This window comes from Echinops telfairi, unplaced genomic scaffold (genome assembly GCF_000313985.2).
Source record: "Echinops telfairi isolate 266 unplaced genomic scaffold, ASM31398v2 ScPeMD7_3533;HRSCAF=4204_0, whole genome shotgun sequence".
NCBI lineage: Eukaryota > Metazoa > Chordata > Mammalia > Afrosoricida > Tenrecidae > Echinops > Echinops telfairi.
In genome coordinates, this window is record NW_022107431.1 from 62483315 (window position 1) to 62503917 (window position 20603).

At 41.0% G+C, this 20603-nt stretch overlaps 1 protein-coding gene across 1 annotated transcript in view; it reads right to left on the reverse strand.

The window, feature by feature from the left end:
- ARHGAP18 (Rho GTPase activating protein 18) overlaps positions 1–20603 on the reverse strand; it is a 140679-nt gene that overhangs the window by 16249 nt on the left and 103827 nt on the right. The window contains exons 6-12 of the mRNA XM_004702222.3: positions 19695–19860; positions 17338–17429; positions 12414–12491; positions 8460–8619; positions 6864–6946; positions 3673–3879; positions 1809–1949 (exon numbers count right to left, since the gene is read on the reverse strand). Of these exons, the coding sequence (XP_004702279.1) occupies positions 1809–1949; positions 3673–3879; positions 6864–6946; positions 8460–8619; positions 12414–12491; positions 17338–17429; positions 19695–19860 (927 nt within the window). The remainder of the gene's footprint in view (positions 1–1808; positions 1950–3672; positions 3880–6863; positions 6947–8459; positions 8620–12413; positions 12492–17337; positions 17430–19694; positions 19861–20603) is intronic.

Genomic DNA, 20603 nt, shown 5'->3' on the forward strand with positions numbered 1-20603 from the left:
TAAGACCCCAGACGCTATATCTTTTGATAGCCGGGCACCATCAGCGTTCTTCACCACATTTGCTTATTCACCTGCTTTGTCTTCAGCGGTTGTATAGTCTTTTAGATCACTTCTAATTGGGGCCAGTAAAAACAAAATGGCTGTGAATCGAAGCATAAATATTTGCAGCTTCCCTTTGAAGGAATTTCTGCAAGACTGACAAGCCTCTGTTTTGTGGCAACTGCCCTCCAGAGGGGTAGCACCCCTTGTACTCCCATCAAGAATGCGAGCAACTAGCCAAAGGCTCCACACCTACGCTTCTGTGTCCAATGACCCCCTCACAAGGACATCACCAGGACTGTTGTAAAATGCACATTTATTCGGGTAATCGGCCACAATCTTTCAACAGACCCCTGCCATGCACAGCAGCAAAGGCTTCTGTCCTCCCTCTGGCCCACTCCTCATATACACTGGGGCAAGTCGCTATGAACTGTTTCTTTCCAAATACCCTGAACCACTGCCACTCGGACGTCGAGCAGACACCCCAGTCCTGAACTGAAATCACGATCTTTGTTACAGCTTAATGGCAATTGCGTGGTTCCAATTTCTTAAGCCCCAAACCTTGGAGTGACCCCTGTCTCCTCTCTTTCTTTCACAACACACCTCATTTCCACAATCAACCAATCGCGTATAAGTCAGGTTCGAAATATGTCCAGAAGTCAACCTACTTCAACCCCAAAACATTCTGGTCTAAGTCATTATCATCCCTTGCCTAGATTACTACAATAACAACAACAACAAATTTATACATTACATGCAAGCACCGGATCCCTAAGCTGAAGCAGTGGTGGTGCTATGGGTTAGGCATTGGGCCTGTTAGCCAGGAGGTCAGTGGTTCCAACCCACCAGCCACTGTGTGGAAGAAAGATGCGCTGTCTGCTCTGATAGCGGTTTACAATCTCAGAAACTCTGTATGGGGTCACTGTGGGTCAGAATCCATTTATTGGCTGTGCGTTTGGTTTTTGTTAAGCAAGCCAGAGCAAAAATGCCAAGAGAGCACTGCATTTCCACAGTATGCCACTAGATGTCAGCACCTAACTGACCAACCTCAAAGGAAATGTTAACTGGCAGTGGTTCAGGCGCCACAAACGGAACAATGGATTCCACCATCTAAGTTCGAGCTTTCGGAAAAACTTCATAAATGTGCTTCCGGTATATTTCTCTTTTCTTAATATATTCTTAGAGCAGCTTTCAAACACTGATATTAAGATCTTTCTTTAAGTTCCAAGAGAACTCTATCCAAATCCATTTCTGACAAAATTAAAACTTTTATTTATTAAAAGTACAGGTATCCTAAGAGGAACCAAAAAAATTAGCCTATAAGTTTATGCGGGTTACTAAGCTATTGTTTCCCCATATTTTACAGGGGAGAAAAAAAGAGGAGTGGTGGTTGGTCCGCCAGGGCATTATTTCCATATTATACATCCCACAAGCTGTGGGCAACCAGGGTCTCCATAGGGATGGGTGGGTGGTGGTGGTGGTGGTGGTGGTGTGTGTGTGCGTGTGTTCCGATCGTATCATCTTTCTTGGTTTCCCTTTAACAACGGATATTCTTAGTCATCAGCACCTCAACCACGGTCACCATGGGCATCTGTAAGAGCAGAAGTCAAGTTCCTGCTCGGATGGCTTTAGCTCCTCAGGAGGAGGAGCCGGCCTGCGTAGGGTGCAGACCGTCCTCCTGGGAACACATACCGTTCTCTTTGGGGGCAGAGAGGGAGTAAAAGCAGTACTGAACGGGCTACAGAGGCACGTTGCCAGATTCTCCCTACCTCGTTCGGGTTCCTCTCTTGCTTTTCATGTCTTTCCCGGTCATAAGCCATTTTCTTCAGTAATTTCTTCATGGCATTTTTATCCTTTTTTTGACTTGCAGTGTTTTGCTTCCTCACTTGGTTTACAATAAACTTAGGGATCTAAAGAGAAATGAAATTAAGTTTGGGGAAGAAAACCAAACACACCACAAGGCACCATTTTAAATTAACGTCTTAATTTCAAAAGGCGTTAAGGTTTTGTTCATTTGATCATTTGCCACCCACCATTCACCAAACGTGTGAAGCAAGAACATGGCCCGCTATTCACTGACCCCAGATGGGTACAGACGCGATTACCACCCACTGAGTCAAGTTCTAGGGGAGGGCTCAAAAAAGCCTTTCGCGGTAGTTCAGGTCGAAGTTCATAGAGCGAATTTGTTTTCCACTCAGCCAGTGATGCAGTGTGCCTCCGTCACGGCGACACCCCTCAACAGGACAGCACGCTGCACCCTCTTTTCCAGAAGCTCCCTTTCATTTGTTCCCGTTTCCTGCCAAGAGCTTTGTTTTAGGCAAAGGCAACCCTGTTGATCTTTTGTGGTGAGCCTACTGAGAAGCAGGCTTCCCTGCTGGTGTTATTTACTCCATAGGTCTAGCTCTCTGTTGTTGGACTGAGAGCTCCTCCCAGAAGGTTACCGGCCTTAGTGGTGAATGAGAGCCCTTGCTGGTCTATCAGACCAGTAATTCTGGCCTTTGTAATGATTTTTTTGTTTTGTTTTGTTTTTGGTTGTTCCTCTTCGTCTAGGACCTGTGTTGTGGACTATCTCAGAGTGGTCAGCAAGCTAGACAGCCTCTTAGTTCTTTGGTCTCAGGCTGTCAATCACAATCACGTGGTCTATTCGTCCTTCAGACTAAGTGTTTGAATCATCGATCGATCTCCTTCATTTTTCTTTGCACCAGACTGAGGAAGATCAACAGTTACATCTCAGATGGTCACTAGGAAGCTCTTAAGACTCCAGTTGCTGTTCATCAAAGTAGGAGTAGAACCCTGTCTTTGTAGACTATGTTACGCCAATTGACCTGGATCCCACCTGAGGCTGTAGTCTTAAGCCACCACGAGCACTGACTCACATCCTCAGGGGGTTGGTAATGGTAAGACGTTTTCAAAACTTTGCCTCCTGTATGCTCCACCATATCGTAGCATGTCCAGGGTGCTCAAATAAAAGACTGAGATATTTATTGGGTAGGATATTTCACTTGGAATTCCTTTAGCTCATTTTCCTAAATGCCCCTAAGTCACCTCTCTAAAAAAATTAGAAATCACACTGACACCTTTACCAAGTCCATTCACATTCACCACCTTGTTTGTGTGCTGTCAAGAAGTAGATCCCCGATTATCTGTCAAGATTCAAGCTCACAATAAAGCCAAAGCGGGGCAGCCATTTGCAAGACATTCTCAACAACTAGGAGTGTGCACTATCACAATGTGCACACGTGCTTTTAAAAAGTGCTCTATGAAAAATAACCGTCAATGAGCTGATTCCAAGGTAGCATGAGATTTTTAAAATACTACAGGTCTAAATATTGGGGTAAAATAAAATGGGAGAGGTAAATAAGCACTAAGTAAATTTTACAAGGCTTGTTTCCTGATGTTAAAGTAGCAATTCACGGAGCCTCCTTATGTATGGGAATAAAATGCCTTTAATATGTTCTGCGAGTTTAAAGCAATTTTATAGAGCTGGGAACAAAAACGCTGTGTGTTCACCAATAAAGAACAAGGCATAGGGCATTTTTATACGAGCTTTACAAAGTCAAGTTGAAACTTGCTATAAACCAGCATGCTAGGGAATCATACGGTCATGAGCACAACTTAAAAATAGATACTTACGGTCCACAGGATTTCTTGGTACTTAATCAATAAGTGCATGGTACTAGCTGTGCCAGCTGCCATTGCTAATTCTCTCTGTTCATTGGGCTTCACACCCAACGTGTGGCACATGAAGAGATTTGGGGCCATGACCATGGCTGTATTCATGACAGTCATCTTATTTGTCTCTTTATTGTCTATTACTCTTTGGAGAAATTCAAGGAGAGCCTGGAACAGAAATGATTTGTTGAGAGTTGTGTTGCATGAAGAGGTTAACACACTGTCACATGTAGGATTTTAAAAAAATCATTTTAGTTAATTGATTTAGTAATTAAATCAATTATGACAGCACAAGTAGGATTTTTATTTAACTTTAAAAATAGTTGCGCACAATCATAGTCAGCTAGCTGCATAGAACAGGCCTCCCATCAAAGCTTGCCTGTTGGGCGGGCACATACGGCAACGGAGATTTGTTGTTGTTTGTTAAGGGACATAACACTGGGGAATGACCACTCGTAGTCAGAGGGAGTCCTGAAACATATATCAGCCATGGAGCCCTGAAAAGCATTTTTAAGTATCATACAAATGTTCTTTTGCTTCAAGGAAGAGTTGGACCTTTATCCCCAGAGATTAAAAAAGAAAGATTATCTTTAAAAAGTTCACCCCTTCTCCATTTGCTTTGGTTTGAAGCAATCAATAGTTGGCATAACACACAGAAAGAACGTAAACTGACTGGGGAGGAAGTGGAACGAGGAGAGACACAGGAAACAGGGGTTTCAAGATACAAATGAACGAATGAGAAGGAACTTCTCAACCCAAGAAGTTAGACTCTACAGAGCTGGAGGCTACCCTGGGACCACCTCCACTCTGAGACTGGGGGTGGGGGTGGGGGGCCCTGAGCCTGCCCTCCCCAATGTCACTGGTGACAGGGATCCCTCTTTTGATGGCACAGTTCATTCAGTCCATCCTTTGCTTTCTTCATGAAATGAATTTGGGTCTACCAATGATAACCACCACCACACAGGCAGGCAATGTTTTCCATGTATGAGGCACTGAATCAAGCAAATGCTAGAGATCGGTTCACATAGTCTTTACTCTGCCCCAAGGAGATCTATTAGACGCCATAATTATCTCCAGAGTACAGGTGAGAAAAGAGAAACGTGAAACGTAAGGTAGTTTACCACGGGGCCCCTGGCTAGAAAACGGTGGGAAAGAAGTGTAGCTGCATGTCTGTCTGGCTGTGGGTTCTGGATGCTTCACTAATAAAGGTCATGTCAGATTCTGCCCTTAAAAAGGCCAAATAAACTATAACAAAATGGAAAAGAATCACAACAGGGGGTAGGGGAAGGGTTATCTCTAACTCAGAAGCATCAACAAAAACACCTTTCGAAGCGCTAGCAGGTTACATTTCAACACATGTAGCTGCTACACAGACCTCAACATTTTGACGCAAACTCCAGGCACAGCTTTAATAGCTAACAAAGAGATTTATGTGCCTAATTTCTGGTACAGTGCTTAGAAAGTTAAATTGTAATCCAAGCATAAGGTTATATGGAAACAACACATTCCCAAATGAGGACAAAAGATTAATTAGAGGTTTGGGAAGAAATATTTAACTTTGTTCCACAGAGACCAGAATAATTATTTGGGGACCAGTGTATCTCTTTCTCTGTGGGCATAAATTACAGAGATTAGGCAATAAACCATCTTAATTGTGGTGTGCATATGTGATAAGGTTATTCAAAATAGTACCACCAGGATCCTAGAATGCGTCCACACGTGTGTACAGATATGAAACAAAAAGGAAAAGGCTAGGTCAGCCCTTGCTGGGAGAACTGCAGCGCCCTCACGTCTTTGGAGCGATCAGAAGTCCCTCTCTGAAAGCATTCGCTTTACGCACACTCTCTGAAAACTTCGGTCTACGGGGAGAAATTTTCTTAGAGAAATTTTCATCTCCCTGATCTTCACATTTTTTCTCCTTTGTAAAAGGGGAATGTTCATTTCATGGCCTGTGAGAATTGATGAGACAAAGCCTACACAGAGCTTCCTGAGATGACAAAACGGGCCCGCAAGGTGTCAATGGTAACGTTGTCATGGGTGCTTGGTGGGCATCTGAAAACCCTCCTAGCCAGAGGGAGGTACGGTCTTCAAGCACAATGATCAAAGGTAAAAGTAAAATCTTGATTAAGCAGCTGACCCAAAGACACCTGTCACTTTGAGCTCCTACCACAACATGGTATTTAGCATGGTGTCTCATCACCTATAGGTGTCTGGTAGAAATATTTGATACAACTCGTGACCCTTCCCCTACAGGTGCCTTATCTATTTACACACATACACAGAGTGAATGAGTGGACCTAGTACTTCTAAGTTGGAGAACTTTGTGTTGGGCTTCCTGAAATTACTTTGCAATGGAGCATCCTTTCTCTTTAACCGAATTAAATTTAGATGGTTTATCCTCTCACACACAAGTCATAGTTATTTCAATTATTATTCAAATTCATACTGAAAACCTTCGCTAGGATTAGCTAATTAAGTTTCTGATCATTAGTGAAAATATTTATTTTTTTGCACCAGACAGTTTGGGACAAGTAATAACAGCCGCAAGTTCAAAACCACCTGCCACTCCTCTGCGAGAGACGAGGCTCTGAATTCCCACAGACAGTTACTGTCTCTGAAGTCCAAAGTTGTAGTTCTATACTGTCCTATAAGGTCACTATGAGTCAGAATTGACCCAATAGCAGTGGGTGTTGTTGCTGTTTGGTTTTCTATCCCTTTGAACTGCAAACAGTAGCATCGTAGCAATGGGTGGTATGTGATGAGACTCAGCCACTTTGTAAGCATTTATTTTCAAATTTAAAGTATATGCTCAATTAAATTTGAAAAATGCAGACAAGTAGAAAGGAAACAAGCAAAACCCTCTCATGGTCCCATTAATAAATGAACCCCGGTGATCTGTTATGTTTTAAGAAATGTTCAAGTGTAAAACTTAAGGGGGAAAGAAGTCATGGTACCAATAACATAACCAGCCTAGTGAACAAATTAATGAAGTGCTTAAAGGCTTTCTTTGTTTATTTGCCCTTAAAGATCCACTTTCTCCATGCTGCCCAATGGGTTAGCATTCCCAAGACACAGATCCTATTGTGCTGCCACAGAGAAGAATTATTCTGCTGCGTTCTAAAGGGGATTTCATGTAAATAAATCCAGCTGACCTTCAGCGTGTCCCTGTTGGCTTCGGGTAGGAGGATGACCAGGAGATTCAAGGCCTGTAGTTGTTCCTTCTTGGTTTGAAGCTCTGCAGACACATGAAAAATCAACCTGAACTCTTTGCTGAATAGTTTTTTTAATATTTCTTTCTTAAGAAAAAGTTCTCTGGTACACACGAGGACTGAGCAGCAAGCCCCGTGACGCGTGTGTTTGTGGGAGATCCGGCAACGCAGCTGCTGTGAAGCACTTCTGCTCTCTCAGAATGCTCCCTGCCAACTGCCATCAGATGACTCGCAGCCTTATGTTTGCAGACACTCGACAGCGCTCTGCACATAATTTCTAACTTCGGTGTGATCATTATTTCCCAGGGAAAAGACCAGAGAAGATGGGTCATCCCATGACACGGTGTCAGAGCGCTGTCTGTCACGTTTGTTTCTTTTCATGGTCAACGGGCAAGCGACATGGCTCAGAGCCTGTTAATTCCAACAGGACTGTGTAAGGCGCGCCCTAGAGCGGACTACAAGTATGAGTCACACTCACCTGGACGACACCGAAGCCCCGCCACGGCGCATTTTGACATGCGCTGCCCGTCATTTGCAGGATCGCTTATTCCACTTATGCAATACTTATGGATATTGGAAATCACTCTTGTAATTGTTTCCCAGGGATCAATAGAGTCCTTCCACTCATATCCAGCAAGCGTATGTAAAATAGCACAACTTCACCGAGAAAAATATTCCAGATAGAAAATAAACTCAGCCATTTCTCGTTTACAAATTTTGAGAGAAACGTTCTGGTGCCAGGTGAAGCCTCACGTGCTCTGTGAATGGTCTGGAACAACTGTGGCTGACCGCTAACTCAGCGCGATCATTAGCAGTGCCCTGGTTTACTTTCACGAGGGTCTCAGTTTGGAAGAGTCATTAAATTCTCACTCAAGTGTAATATAGTAATTTCATTGGATGGCCTCAAAGAGTAAAAGGGATAATCATGCCAATTCATAAGCCTCATGTTAACTCTGTGTTCCTGTGACAAGAAGTCAAGAACTGTCAGAAGTATGAATTTGGAGCTTGTCCAGTACCACACAATGGCAAGGCATAAGAAGTTTGGGTTGCCTGCCTTCTACCAACATGCATTGTTTCATGTTTCTGCATGACTATTTCAGAACTTAATTTCTCAGGAAATGCTGACAGACGGCCACATCTCTTTATGCTTTTATGATAACTGTTAATCCACAGCTTCTCCAGTCAGTGTTGCTTTTAACACTTGGCAAGAAAAGTGTATCAGAGATCCTATGTGACTCATTCTATTACAAAAGGAATTGACAATCCCAGGTTCTAACACTGAAAAATATAGATAGATGGATAGATAGATTAGACTGCTGAAATGCCACACAACTGTGGTGTGTCTGAGAGAACCTTCTGTTATCTACTTAGTCGGAGACGTATATTCATAGTGTAAATGGCATGGCATTTGAGCACCGCCCGTTAACATCAGTGAGTCAATATGTGTATTCCAACATCTCTGGTTCTACTCCTTGCCATGAAAAGCAACTAATCCTCAGGGCGAGGTACCACGGCTGCCCCAGGGGGGAGGCCACTTACTTTGAACATCCTGAAAGGCTCGCAGGTGTTCCACAGTGAGCAACGGGTGGGGCAGCTCCCGAATAAAGAGCTTCAGAAGGCTGGCTGCATCGTGCTGCTTGACATTTTCCCAGTTAAAAGTCCCTTCATAAAACTTTGCTTCAAGTTCTTGGCAAAGATTCTGAAAGACAAAAGAAAAGAGAAAAACAAAACACTACCAGTAAATACATTATTATTATTATTATTATTACTATTGGCTGAGAGTCTGATGCATTTTTTAGACTCAAACAACCAAGCTCACTGTCGTTGAGGCAATGGGGACTCATCACAACCCTCTCTGACGGAGGAGAACTCCCCCCAGTGGGTGTCTCAGGCTATCAGTCTTTAGAGGAACCCTGGTTGAGAAGTGGATACTCGCTGGGCTGCAAATCTGAAGGTCAGCCCGGGGCTTCCTATTCCCGTGAACAATGGCAGCCTCAGACTCTCACAGGGGCAGTTCTACAGAGCTGCTATGGGTCCGTTTTGACTCACAGGCAGCCAGTTTGGCTGAAGAAGTCTTTCTGGGAGTAGAAAGCCTCATCTTTCACATGAACAGTGGCTGGTGGCTTCTAACTGCGGAGTTTCTGAGCAACAGCCCACTGAGCACTTCACTAAGGCACCAGGGCTCCTGACAGTGTAGAGATTCTGCTCTTGAAGCAGACATCTGAAAATCCTAAACACCAGCATGTCTCTGTCCCCTTCCTTGGCCCATCCACATCTCTTAATAATCGGAAAAAAAAAAAAAGTAGCAATGGCTAAAACATTTAAAGTTTTTCAACTTCTTGTACATTCAACACAAGTAAAGGCTTAATTGGAATACTAATAAAGATAGTCTTTTCCTTTGGCTTGACCCAGATACTATTATTCTTAACCAAAATTTTAAAAAATCATTTTAAGGAACCTATGTTTGCATTTATATACAACTGTATTACATAACTAAAAGACATAATCAGGGGACGGTATGATCGATGAGAGGTTTAAACTGCTGAATGCAGAGTTGATGGTCTGAAATATACCCCCCTCACCCTCCCACCCAGCCCACCAACTAATTCACAATAAAAACAAGTTTTATAAAAGACATAATCAGTCTTTGGGCCTACAACAAGATTATCTTGGATTAGTCACAGCTGGGAAATGGAGAACTAAGTTCCATAGCAAAGGAGGCATTAAACTACATCAAGGTCCACACACCTGTCTTAAATAGATAGGCCGAGACATAGCCCTCCTAGACCAAATGCCCAAAGTGGTTTGAACCCACGTCGGATTAGAAATACCTGGTTCATTTACCACACTGGCTCCACAAAATTTTGCCAGGCATTTTATTACTAATAAATCAATTGAGTTTCAAAATTACTATTTTCTGTATGCTTTTCAAAATGGCATAAATCCTACTGCTAGAAATCATTCCAAGTTTCTGTCATTGCTTTCTATTATTTGAAACAGTTCTCTCAAAGAACATTTTCATTTTTTGAGACTTTTATATTTTCTCTCCTCAGCATAACCATAGACCTCTATTCCAATTATTTTTATAATAATGGAATATATGAAGAAGGTCCCAGAAATAGGAGAGAAAGAGTGAGAAAGGCATACAAAGGGAGAGAGACAGAGAATGAAGCATACAAAGAAATTTGGAGGAATGGAGGGGCGAGCGAACCAAAAATTGTACATATTATTTTTAAATTATTCATAATGGACCAGCTGCTGCATAATTTGGTGTGCAACAACAGGCTGAGTGGAAGAGTTGAGGCAGCTGACGCCACTTAATTGGGCTTTTTCGAAATTACACTTAGTTTGGACCCATCCTTTTGACAGCCTTCCTGTGACCCTGTAAAACACACAGGATGCTCACGATTCTGCACGAACGCAAGCGTGCTGCTCACCTCTGTGAGGTGGCTGCCGTGCTCTGTGGGTGAGGGCCCACAGGCTGTGGACAGAACTGGAAGACGGTGATCTTCTGATAGGGGTCATTTGACGTCAACGCCACCCCGTCGCTGAGGGATGACCAGACCTTTACGCTAAGAACGGACATACTCTGCATTGCTTGTTTTCTGTTTTGTTTTGTTTTTCTGCCAATGGTGCACTCCTCGTGGAGTTATTTTCACAAGTGTGGTAGGCCATTTTTCTTATATGTTGCTTAAAAAAATTAGTAATAGAATTCACATAGGGCAGGGTGTAGTAAGAATGAAGAGGGAAAACCATGTCTTTCACTGCAGAAATGTATTAAACCTAGCAGGTGATGCAAAACTATGGAAGGTATAAATAGTCGTTCCAATCCTGGCAGCATCGGAACACATTATCGACTGGTGAGGACAGGGACTAACAGCCACGAGCCGTGTCCCCTGGCCCAGCACTAAGTATTTCACACAGAACAAGGCGACGTAAGTCAACAGAACATCTCTGCTCTTGTCCCACTTTCTCTGGGATATCCAGACTCCGGAAGATAATATACCAGATGTGACAATCTCACCGCAGTTACCTGGAAAAAAGGCTGGGTTAGCAAGGGAGCCAGGGTAACAGAGAGTTAATAACTGCTAACCAATAGCATTGCCTAAGTACATTTTCCATAGAAAGAGATCTAATTCCAAATCTGAGGCACCTTTAAAATATAAAACACCCTGGGAAGCATAGTACTCTATATTATGAGGGGGCTTCAACATTGTTCAGAATATACAATTAAAGATAATAGAGTCATTCCACAAACTTTTTGATTTTATGTATAATCATATGCATAACCTCCATCGTTATCTTTCCAGAATCAAAGCGAACTCGACTGCTATGCAGTCCATGCCAACTCATAGTGACTCTCTAGGACGGAAGAGAGCCCTGGGTTTCTGCAGCTGTAACGCTCTAGTGGAGGAGAAAGTCTGATATTTCTCCCAGGGAGTGTCTGGTGGTTTGGAACTGTAGAACTTGCAGTTAGCAGCCCAATGAATAACCACTATGCCACCAGACACCCCCCACCCCCACCCCTCCATCCCATAGTTACTGGAAACTTGATTTCCTACAGTAGGAGTTGAGCAAAAGAGATGAAACCAGGAAGACACACAGAACTGGAAGAAAATTAGGAAGCAAATATCCACAGACAGCCCCGCCCCCTCCAAAAAAAAGAAGAGAAAGAAAGAAAAGGAAACCAGGCACAGAGAGTGTAAAGCAGGTAATTCTGGAGATCACCACGCCTGCTCCTCAAGCCAGCCTCCCAACAGCAGGACAGAGAGGGACCCTGGCCAGGCAGGAGGAGCTCCATCAAGGAGAGCCTTTGAGACAATGTCCTGGTGTCAGCTCAGAAGTCTGCTTTTCAGGATGACCAGCAGGGATCCTACTTACTCAGGAGAGTCCATGCCCCTGCCTGTTTGTGTTGGTATTTTCTTTCTCTGGGAACTCAAGTGACAAAACTCATCGTGACTAAATCTTTCAATAAACCAAACCCAGTAGCCACCCATTGCATTCTGACACCCTAGCAACCCCATGTGTCTCCGTGTAGAAACGCTCTCTGGCTGCGATCTTCTCAGGTAAGTCTGGGCGGATTCTGAGCTGGGCTCTTAACCATGGGTGCTCCCCAGGGGTTCCGTCATCAGCCTGCTAGAAATAATCTGATTTATTATGGTCTTTGTTCACCAAAAGGATACGACTACTTTTGTTATTGTTGTTGTTGCCTTTTGTTCCTATTTTATTTTTTACAGAGTGCACTGATTAAAATCATTTGCATGTTCACATATTATAGTAATAATAGAAGTAATACGGTGATTTTGAAAAATTAAAACACAACATCAGAAGGGAGTGTAGAAGAACTTAATACAAACTGAATTACAAAAGGTTTTACTACTTCCATTTTATCCTCCTTACTAGCAATAGAAGGTTAGAGGGCAAGTTAGCTTTTACAATAGGAAAGGAAAATTAAAACAGTAAAATATTCCATTTGTAGGCACAAGAGATTACCTTGATTCTATTGGCAGCCCCAGGTATTCGTAAGAGGCCTTCAGTTTTCAAACCTCCCTCTTCAATTCGAGATATCAACTGTGTATAAAGAGGGGAACATGCTGAATTCGGTATTCATAACAGGTACAATTCCAAATTTAACATCTGCTTCACATATAAATAAATGAAAACTGATTGCAATGCCATGCAAACCGGATTTTATGAGGTTTTGAATGCTATTACAATATCACCATCCTTTAAACCAACAAATCCCAAAAGTTTAGTTATAATTTAGAAAAAAGTTGGGTCTTATGCTGCTTTGTAACACAAATATGTTATTTCACACAACAGCTGTGGTACTCCAAACAAAGGGAGATAGATGTTCATTTTTAAATGCAACTAAAAACAGCCATTTATTCTGATTTTCCAGAAACATACATTTTGCAATCAAACCGATCTTATGAAATTCTAGTATTTGTACATTTACATCTCATTTTTAGTTTGCTCAAAAAGAGAATTATTTATGATATAAAGTCAAACACTGATCCCAAATATTCACATCTAAGTGTTGCCGTGAAGTGAAATTACTTGAAATAGTTCTTCCAACCATAGATTTGTAATTGTCCTGAAATGATTGGGTGGAAGCATGCAAATAAAGTGTAAAGGACTTTAATGAGGGGACAGGTCAGTTTTGCTATTCCACTGAGTGAGACAGCTCCGAAGCAGGAACAGAGAACTGCACAGCTCCCGGAAGGAGAACCACAGAGCTAAGCATGTCTGTGATGTGTGTGCAGAGCAATGGTGCTGGAAGCATGAGACTGGTGGGCTCGCTGCCCAGGGGAAACTAAGTGCCTCTGGATAGGAAGCTGGCCACAGAATGGCTGCCCAATGGGCACTCACCAGTCCTTTCTACCACTTGCCCAATTGTCTTCTCTTTTTCTCACTTATCAAAGGCAGGCCTACCGTTCACTCAGCCCAAATCTTGCTAAAATATTCTCTTCTACATGCCCTAAAGCATAAAGCCTTCTAGAACACCCAAGGTATTTAAATTTTTAGTTTTCTTTAATCAGGGAAGTCCTCTTTAATGATTAACCTTAGCTTTATAATCTACATAAAGCTTAGTCTTTTTACCTTGCTTATCTGTTAGGAGCAAAGTATGATATTATAAAAGAGGCCTTTTGACCTTTGTCTACCTTTACTGACATCACATCTATTGTACCATGTAGACACTGGAAAGGGTAGTAATTTTTCTTTAATGGCCTCACTTCTTCTATCTAGATTACAGCCAAAGAACGCACAGATCTTGAGTAGCTCTGGAACAACACAAGCAAAGAGTATTCTTGAAAGGACATAAGGATTTATTATTTTGACCAGTCAAGGCAGTACATGACTTTTCTAAAATTCAGCTGGAATGATTTGGGGAACCACATTTTTCAAATTACATTGGATCAAACACCTCACAAAAAGTAATACAAGAATTATTTTAGAGTACGCATTATTCGATAGGGAATGTAAAAATCAACTTTATGAAGTCTTACCCTGCAAAATGTATTTAATGCGTAGGCAGTGTTCATGCTATTTCTTCTTTTGAAATATTTACAATGTTTCTATCATGCATTAACAAAACACACAATCAAATTATGTGCTAGCTTCTAGAACAAATTCGTCTTCAGCAGCATGTGCCTTTCACTTGCATTAAACACACAAGAAAAATTTATGGTGATTTCTAAATAACTGGATGGGAGTAATTTGGGGATTTCATATTTAAGTCTTTTTTATTCTTCTCTAAAGCTGAAAACTAGCAATCAATGAGCTCTGCATATGTGGACTGAGGGAGTGCCCTGTTTTGTCATGTTTTTCACTTAGAAAATATCATTTTCAGATACCACATTATATTCTATGGCTAGTGTATAAATAATGTAATATAGTAAGAATAAATAGTGTATAGTTTTTCTTATCGTTAAGACATAGATGAAAAATAGTCACCCTAATCTATTTTAGTCAGGCCATTTTTGGTTAACTTATCCAAGATATAGTCTGTAATTCATCAGTAATCTTCATAGAACTTCTCAAAATACATCTAGTTATATGAATTGAAAAATTAAGTCAGAAATTTTGGATGCAAAGTATGACTGCTTTGGCTGATTCGCTTGATAGTGAGATTTGGCCATTAGGTTATAAGGCAAACTTCTTCCATCGACTCACTAGTACTAATTCTGTTTCTCCAAATCTTTCTGATTTTTTATAATAGTTCAAACAGTGTGACTCTGGTGCACAATTAAGGTGACCAGACATCCGCTTTTGGCGGGACAGTCCCAATTTTTAACAATTTTTCCTGCATCCCGCGGTGTTTTAAAAATGTCCCAATTTTTGGGAAGAATGCACGACAAGCTGGGGCATACGTTTTTCAGCTGCCATGTGGCTATTTCGCCAGGATATGAGTTTTATCAATGGTGTTCCACTTTTGTCCCGCTTTACCAATGTTAAAATCTGGTCACCTTAAATAGTGATTAAGTTTCAAGGAAGGGGGAAAAATGATGTAAAATTTCCATCTGATAATCCACTCCTTTGTATAAAGGAGCCCTGGTGGCTGATGGCTAAAGCCCTTAACAGGCATGTGGAAGGTTGGTGGTTTGAGGCTACCAGCTGTCCTGAGAAAAACAGGTTGCCATCTACTTCCACAAAGATTATACAGCCTTGAAAACCCCATGAGGCAAATCTACTCTTTCCTATAGTGTCACCATGCATGGATGTAGTTTTGTTTGTACATGTGAGTGATAATGAACATTAAATTGCTCTGGTATTGAGTATTGGATACATTTAAAAGACCAACATAAAAGTTCCATTCTAAAATGTCAATATTTTATATGACACTAGAAATTAGACCTTTTGCATCTATTTAAACATATTATGATTTTGAATGTCAAATTTAAAATATGCAAAGGACTTCAAAACATGTGTAGAAAATGGAATTAAGAGATAATAGAATTTCTCACAATTTTGAAGGCCCTCAGTAAAATTGGGTAAATATACATTTAAAAATCCACTTCTTCCAACAATTTGAAGGCCACAGATTCGGCAGATGCAAGAAAACCACAACTGAAACCAACAGAAGGAAGTTAGAAGCAGCTGTTTTGTACCCCAAAAGTAAGAATTGTCTTTATTTTACAGGCAAGGTAGTTGCAAATCGCAATTATTAAAAAATAAACTATCCAATATTCAAAGCTAATAACCCTGGACAAGAGGTATCCAGGGATTTTCAATAAGGCCCTAAGGAGTAATTAAAGATAACTACAAAGGTAGAAATTGAGGAACTGACAGGATACGCTGCACAAAAGTGAGAGGCAGTCGAAGATAACTCCAAGATGCTTGACTTAAACGATAAGAATGTCATCCACAGGAAAGCATCAAGTGGGGAAGATCTTCCATTGATTAAACAAACCTGACTTTTTATGAGGACCCGTCAAGGCTATAACAGTTGGTTGTATGTCTATGAGTTTGTTTACAACAACAATGCAACAAACTTTAGGCAAACATAAAGCCAACATCCATGAATATGGCCCAGGACCAGGCAATGTTTTGTTGTCTTATACATAAGGTCTCCTTGAGGTCAGAGCCAATTAGTTGTCCTACCAACAACAACAGCAGCAAAGTCAGGGCCTATTGGGAATTGAAGAGCTAGTTCCTCTGGCAAATTAACCCTGGCGGTAAGCACTGGAACCAACGGGGCAGGGAAGAAAAGAGGGCACCATTACCCATTACTTCAATCTAGTGAGTAGACAGAGAATTGGAAATTAAACTAAATAAATAAATAACTAGCCATTAAGACAAATGACCAAGTGGTTTTCCAGGACTGGATGAAATCCTCAGCCTGGTCAGAAAGTATCACTGACATCAACAGAGACCTAACCTTGCCATTTACTGGGAAAATAACTGCCTCTATCTATATTAAAAGAATGTGAGGATGCTGTCCATATCTGTCAGCAACTCTATGTTAGCTATAGCTACAACTGATAAACTATCTAATCATAACAGCTGGTAGAAGCAGATGAGTAGAAAAAAAATGTGAAGCACAAAGCTCATCAGGAGAAACAGTGAGACATATGACTGTGTTTAAGAGTGGCCACAAGGGAAAAAAGAACCAGAGGTAAGCAGCATGCCAGAGCTTTAGTATTGGATGAGTTTGCTAGACCAACCATCCTTCAAAGTTCCCATCTTCACCCTTGCTGTCCCCGGACATTTCAGAAGCTGCGATATGTCTGGGTTAGTGAGAAGGATCTATACTTGGGACATCCATGTATCATTTGATTCTAGAAGCCATCAGGAGAAGGAAGCCGACCTACCTTCCTAGCTATTCTATTATTAAAAATAATCTGTGTCTCCAATAATTATGGCTTAGAGACTGGACTGAACTGCTTATATTGCCATGGATAATTCCCTTATGAGTAACTGAGTGTTGACTACACAAGTAACTCAATAGTTTAGCAATCATTTTCTAATTCCACTTTATGGTGTCTTTACCTACTTTGGAAGTAGGCACTGCTAAATTAAATTGGACATCCTCACTGTAAATAGGAAAGCTTGGGAAATACGTGTTCCCGTAAAATATTCATGAGGATTCCATTCCCAGGAAATGTATAAGCAGGCCCTTCGACTATTTATTGTAGCATTGAAATCTCAATTATACAAAGCCAGCTAATCTAAGACAGGAAAATCATGCCAGGTAATCACAGTTACAGTAAGAACACTGAAAGCATCACCATGAAATAAAATTATGAGCCCTTGAAGCAAATTTGGTTCCTGAATAGAAAATCAAGCTACAAAATAAAAAGCTACAACAGTTGGAAAACGGTCACAATTTGGATGTAAAATCAAATAAATAAATAGATAAATAAATAACAGCTGACCTATGCACTTTTGAAGCTGCCCACTCAGATCCACTTACTTTTTGAAAGATCAAGGGTACTCGTGTTCCTGGTACTTTCTTCTGATCTTGTTCTAGCAATACTGTCAATGGAACACCAAAAAGGCCAGAATCTGCAAAAAGAGCATACGACTTCCTCACTTCACTCAATCTATAAAATACGAATAAAAAATTGTAAGGCCCAAGATTTCTTTCATTGTGTTTCAACAGACAACTCCTTGTGGAGCATCTACTCACTGGATGCCACTGTCTTCTACCGCGGGCCTCCACAGCCCCCCAGGGTGACGGAGGCTTACAGAGCAGTACAGCAAGCTAAGACAAGCTGACAACTAAGGGTAACTAATCACTGAAATCATTGGAGAAGTGCAAACTACTACTCCACCACAGAAATGAAAGGCTACAGGCTTACACAAAGTATATAAATAATTGACTACATGTAATCAAAGTGAAAGTTCTGCCTTACAGCAAAATCACTCATCGCTCTCACACTGAATGAACATTTAAAATTCTACAATACAGCAAAGTATATAAATAAAAGATTTGCTTTTTGGGATACCAACCAGTATTATGATCTTGTTTGACAATTTTTTTTTAGGTAAGTGTAGGACATTTGGCATTCTTGAATTTAAATTTGTAGTTTTACACATATGTGATTAACTCCAGAAGCAATTAAAGGTAATCATTTGATTTTTTTTTTTTTGTTTAATTAAAATGAACACCCTCGAGTCTGCCGTAAGCACAGTTTGTCTACCCAGCACCTCGACTCCTCTCCCGGGCAGTGGCAGAGAGTGAACACAGGGGTGGTAATGATTGCTTCCTTTATGGCAGACATCGTGCAGTTAGATATAAATCAATTGTGATCCCAGAAAGTTAAAATTACCTCGTGATATGAGGACAGATACCAGAAATCATGACAACTGAGATGTCATTCAGTGGAATGCCAGTGACCCAGTAAGAAAACAAACAAACCACAATTCTATAAGCTTTAAGAATACCAATGGTCTAGTACAGAAAATAAATAAATTTGATATGATATACAGATATATAAAAGATAGGAGAAATCTGTTCTATTAACAGTAATATGTTTAATAAGAATGGCTTAATATTTTCCTTTCTGCTAAGATGTAACACTATAAAATAACATTTTAAAACCTCTATAGGCCACTTTCTAAGTTTCCAGCAATATTTAAATTATATTTCTATTTTATATTTGCAGAATGCTTTCTTAAGAGCTTCTAAAAAGGGCACCCGAAGACTTCATTAGGCATAATGGACAGTGGAAAATCAAAAGCACTAGTAAACTCGTAAATTCACCATCCCAAGTCTCAACTTAAAATGCTCAGAGGAACTGGGCAGAGAAAGAGACCCTTTGGGACCCAGCATGGAACAGACAACCTGAGGGGATAGTAGCCCTCAGACCTACAGAGAAATCACCTCTAAAACATAAATCAGGTGAGCACTTATCTCTGCTAAGGTTACCATAGCAACTCAATCATCCTCTTTCTTGGTTTCTCTTTAAGGAGATACCTTTAAGGTTAAACAAGAGGACAGAGATTCCTCAACAGTAAGGCTTTGTTAATAGAACCTTATCGAGTTCCAGGGGCACTAAAGTCTAAGGGAAAAAGAAAACAAACCCACGTCAGATGGTGGCTGTCTTTTTCTGCATATTATAAAAGATGAATTCTGTTTAGATACTAGGGAAAGGGAGCTGCTTATGGAAAACTACACCGATGTAGCTTACCGGTCAGTGGTATCATGTACGGTAGCTGATCTTAAGAGAGTGAAGAAGATCTTGGTGAAGAGCTCACAGCTGAACGTAAATGGACAGAGGGAAAGATTACTAACGACCCGTTAGATGAACTTTCCTTCAGCAGAATAAGAGCAGTAATCATTCAGGATCAACATAGGAAAGTCATTTTTCAAGAACTTAAAAAAAGAGAGAATCTTACTTACCTTATATACGCCTGTATATGCCGAGTTTTTCAGCACATTTTTAATGCAGTTTTTGTGGTAAAATTAGGTGCCTCGGCTGATATTTGGGTCAGCTTATACTCGAGTATATATGGTATTGTGGAAATGAGTGGATGCATTAACCACCTCTTTTTAATTAGATGCCTTTCAAACGAGAACGCATGTGAGCTGAGATTCCTGGACTCGGAATGTGCTTCCACCGGAATCACATTATTTGATCAGCCTTTTCTTTTGTACTGTCTGTGGGGCTGTGACAAAATTCTAAAAACCGATGTTTTCAGCCAGAGATACAGCTGTTTCAAAGGCTGGTTTATTTTGTAGATGTTTTTCTCTTCCAAGAATATTAACAAAAGCCAAGTACAACCTTTCTCCATTAGAAATGAGTCTAGTTTTCGTGTGGAGATTACCTTTTGTTTTGATTTTCACAGCTTTTTCTTGTTTCAATTCGATACCCAGCACGTCAGAGAAGGCAGTGAGCTCCACCAGCGCAAAGCAACAGACTTTCTTCATGTCCTGGGGAGCCAGGTCACCCATCTTTGTGGTGCCCGTTTTGTCCTTTGGCAATCTGAAACTCTAAGACAAACATCACTCAGATAACAAAGGTTGATGGTGCCGGATCCTCACGTGTTCTATCATGAAAGGAAATGGAAGAAACAACAACACGTAACGATAGAAAAAAGTGACAGAATTCATGGCCAAGAATTCCACAGCAGAATTCCTCAAATCAGAATGAAGGGCATTTCTGCCACAATGGGGATCGATCCTCAAACTTGTGGGGGGGTGTAACAGTTGGCATCTGAAGTCCTGTAGCCAAGGAACCCAAACCTGTATCGGGAAGACTACGCTCAGAGGACAAGAGAAACAATAAGCTCAAAGGAGGGGTAAACAAAACAGCACAACCTAGTTAACTGATCTTCACAAAATAAAGAAGATTAAGAGTAGGGCATGCGCCAAGAGGAAGGAGGATGAAGAGGATGAGGAAGTAATAGAAGGGGAAGAAGAAAAAAATCGTAGCCAGGAATGAATCGGTCAAAGGGGCCAGGCGCCTTTCACGTAAATAAACCAACCAACACATTGCCTTCTGGCAGACTGCAACTCATGGAGAAAGTAAATGTTTAGAAAATGATGATGGCAACATATATACAAATATGCTTGATACAATCTATGCATGGAGTGTTATAACAGCTGTAGGAGCCCCCAGTAAAATGGTCTCAATAAAAAATTAAAATAAAGTAAAATAAAAGGAGCTCTGGTGACATGGTGGATTATGTATTAGGCTGATAACTACAAGAGAAGCAGTTGGAAATGACCAGCCA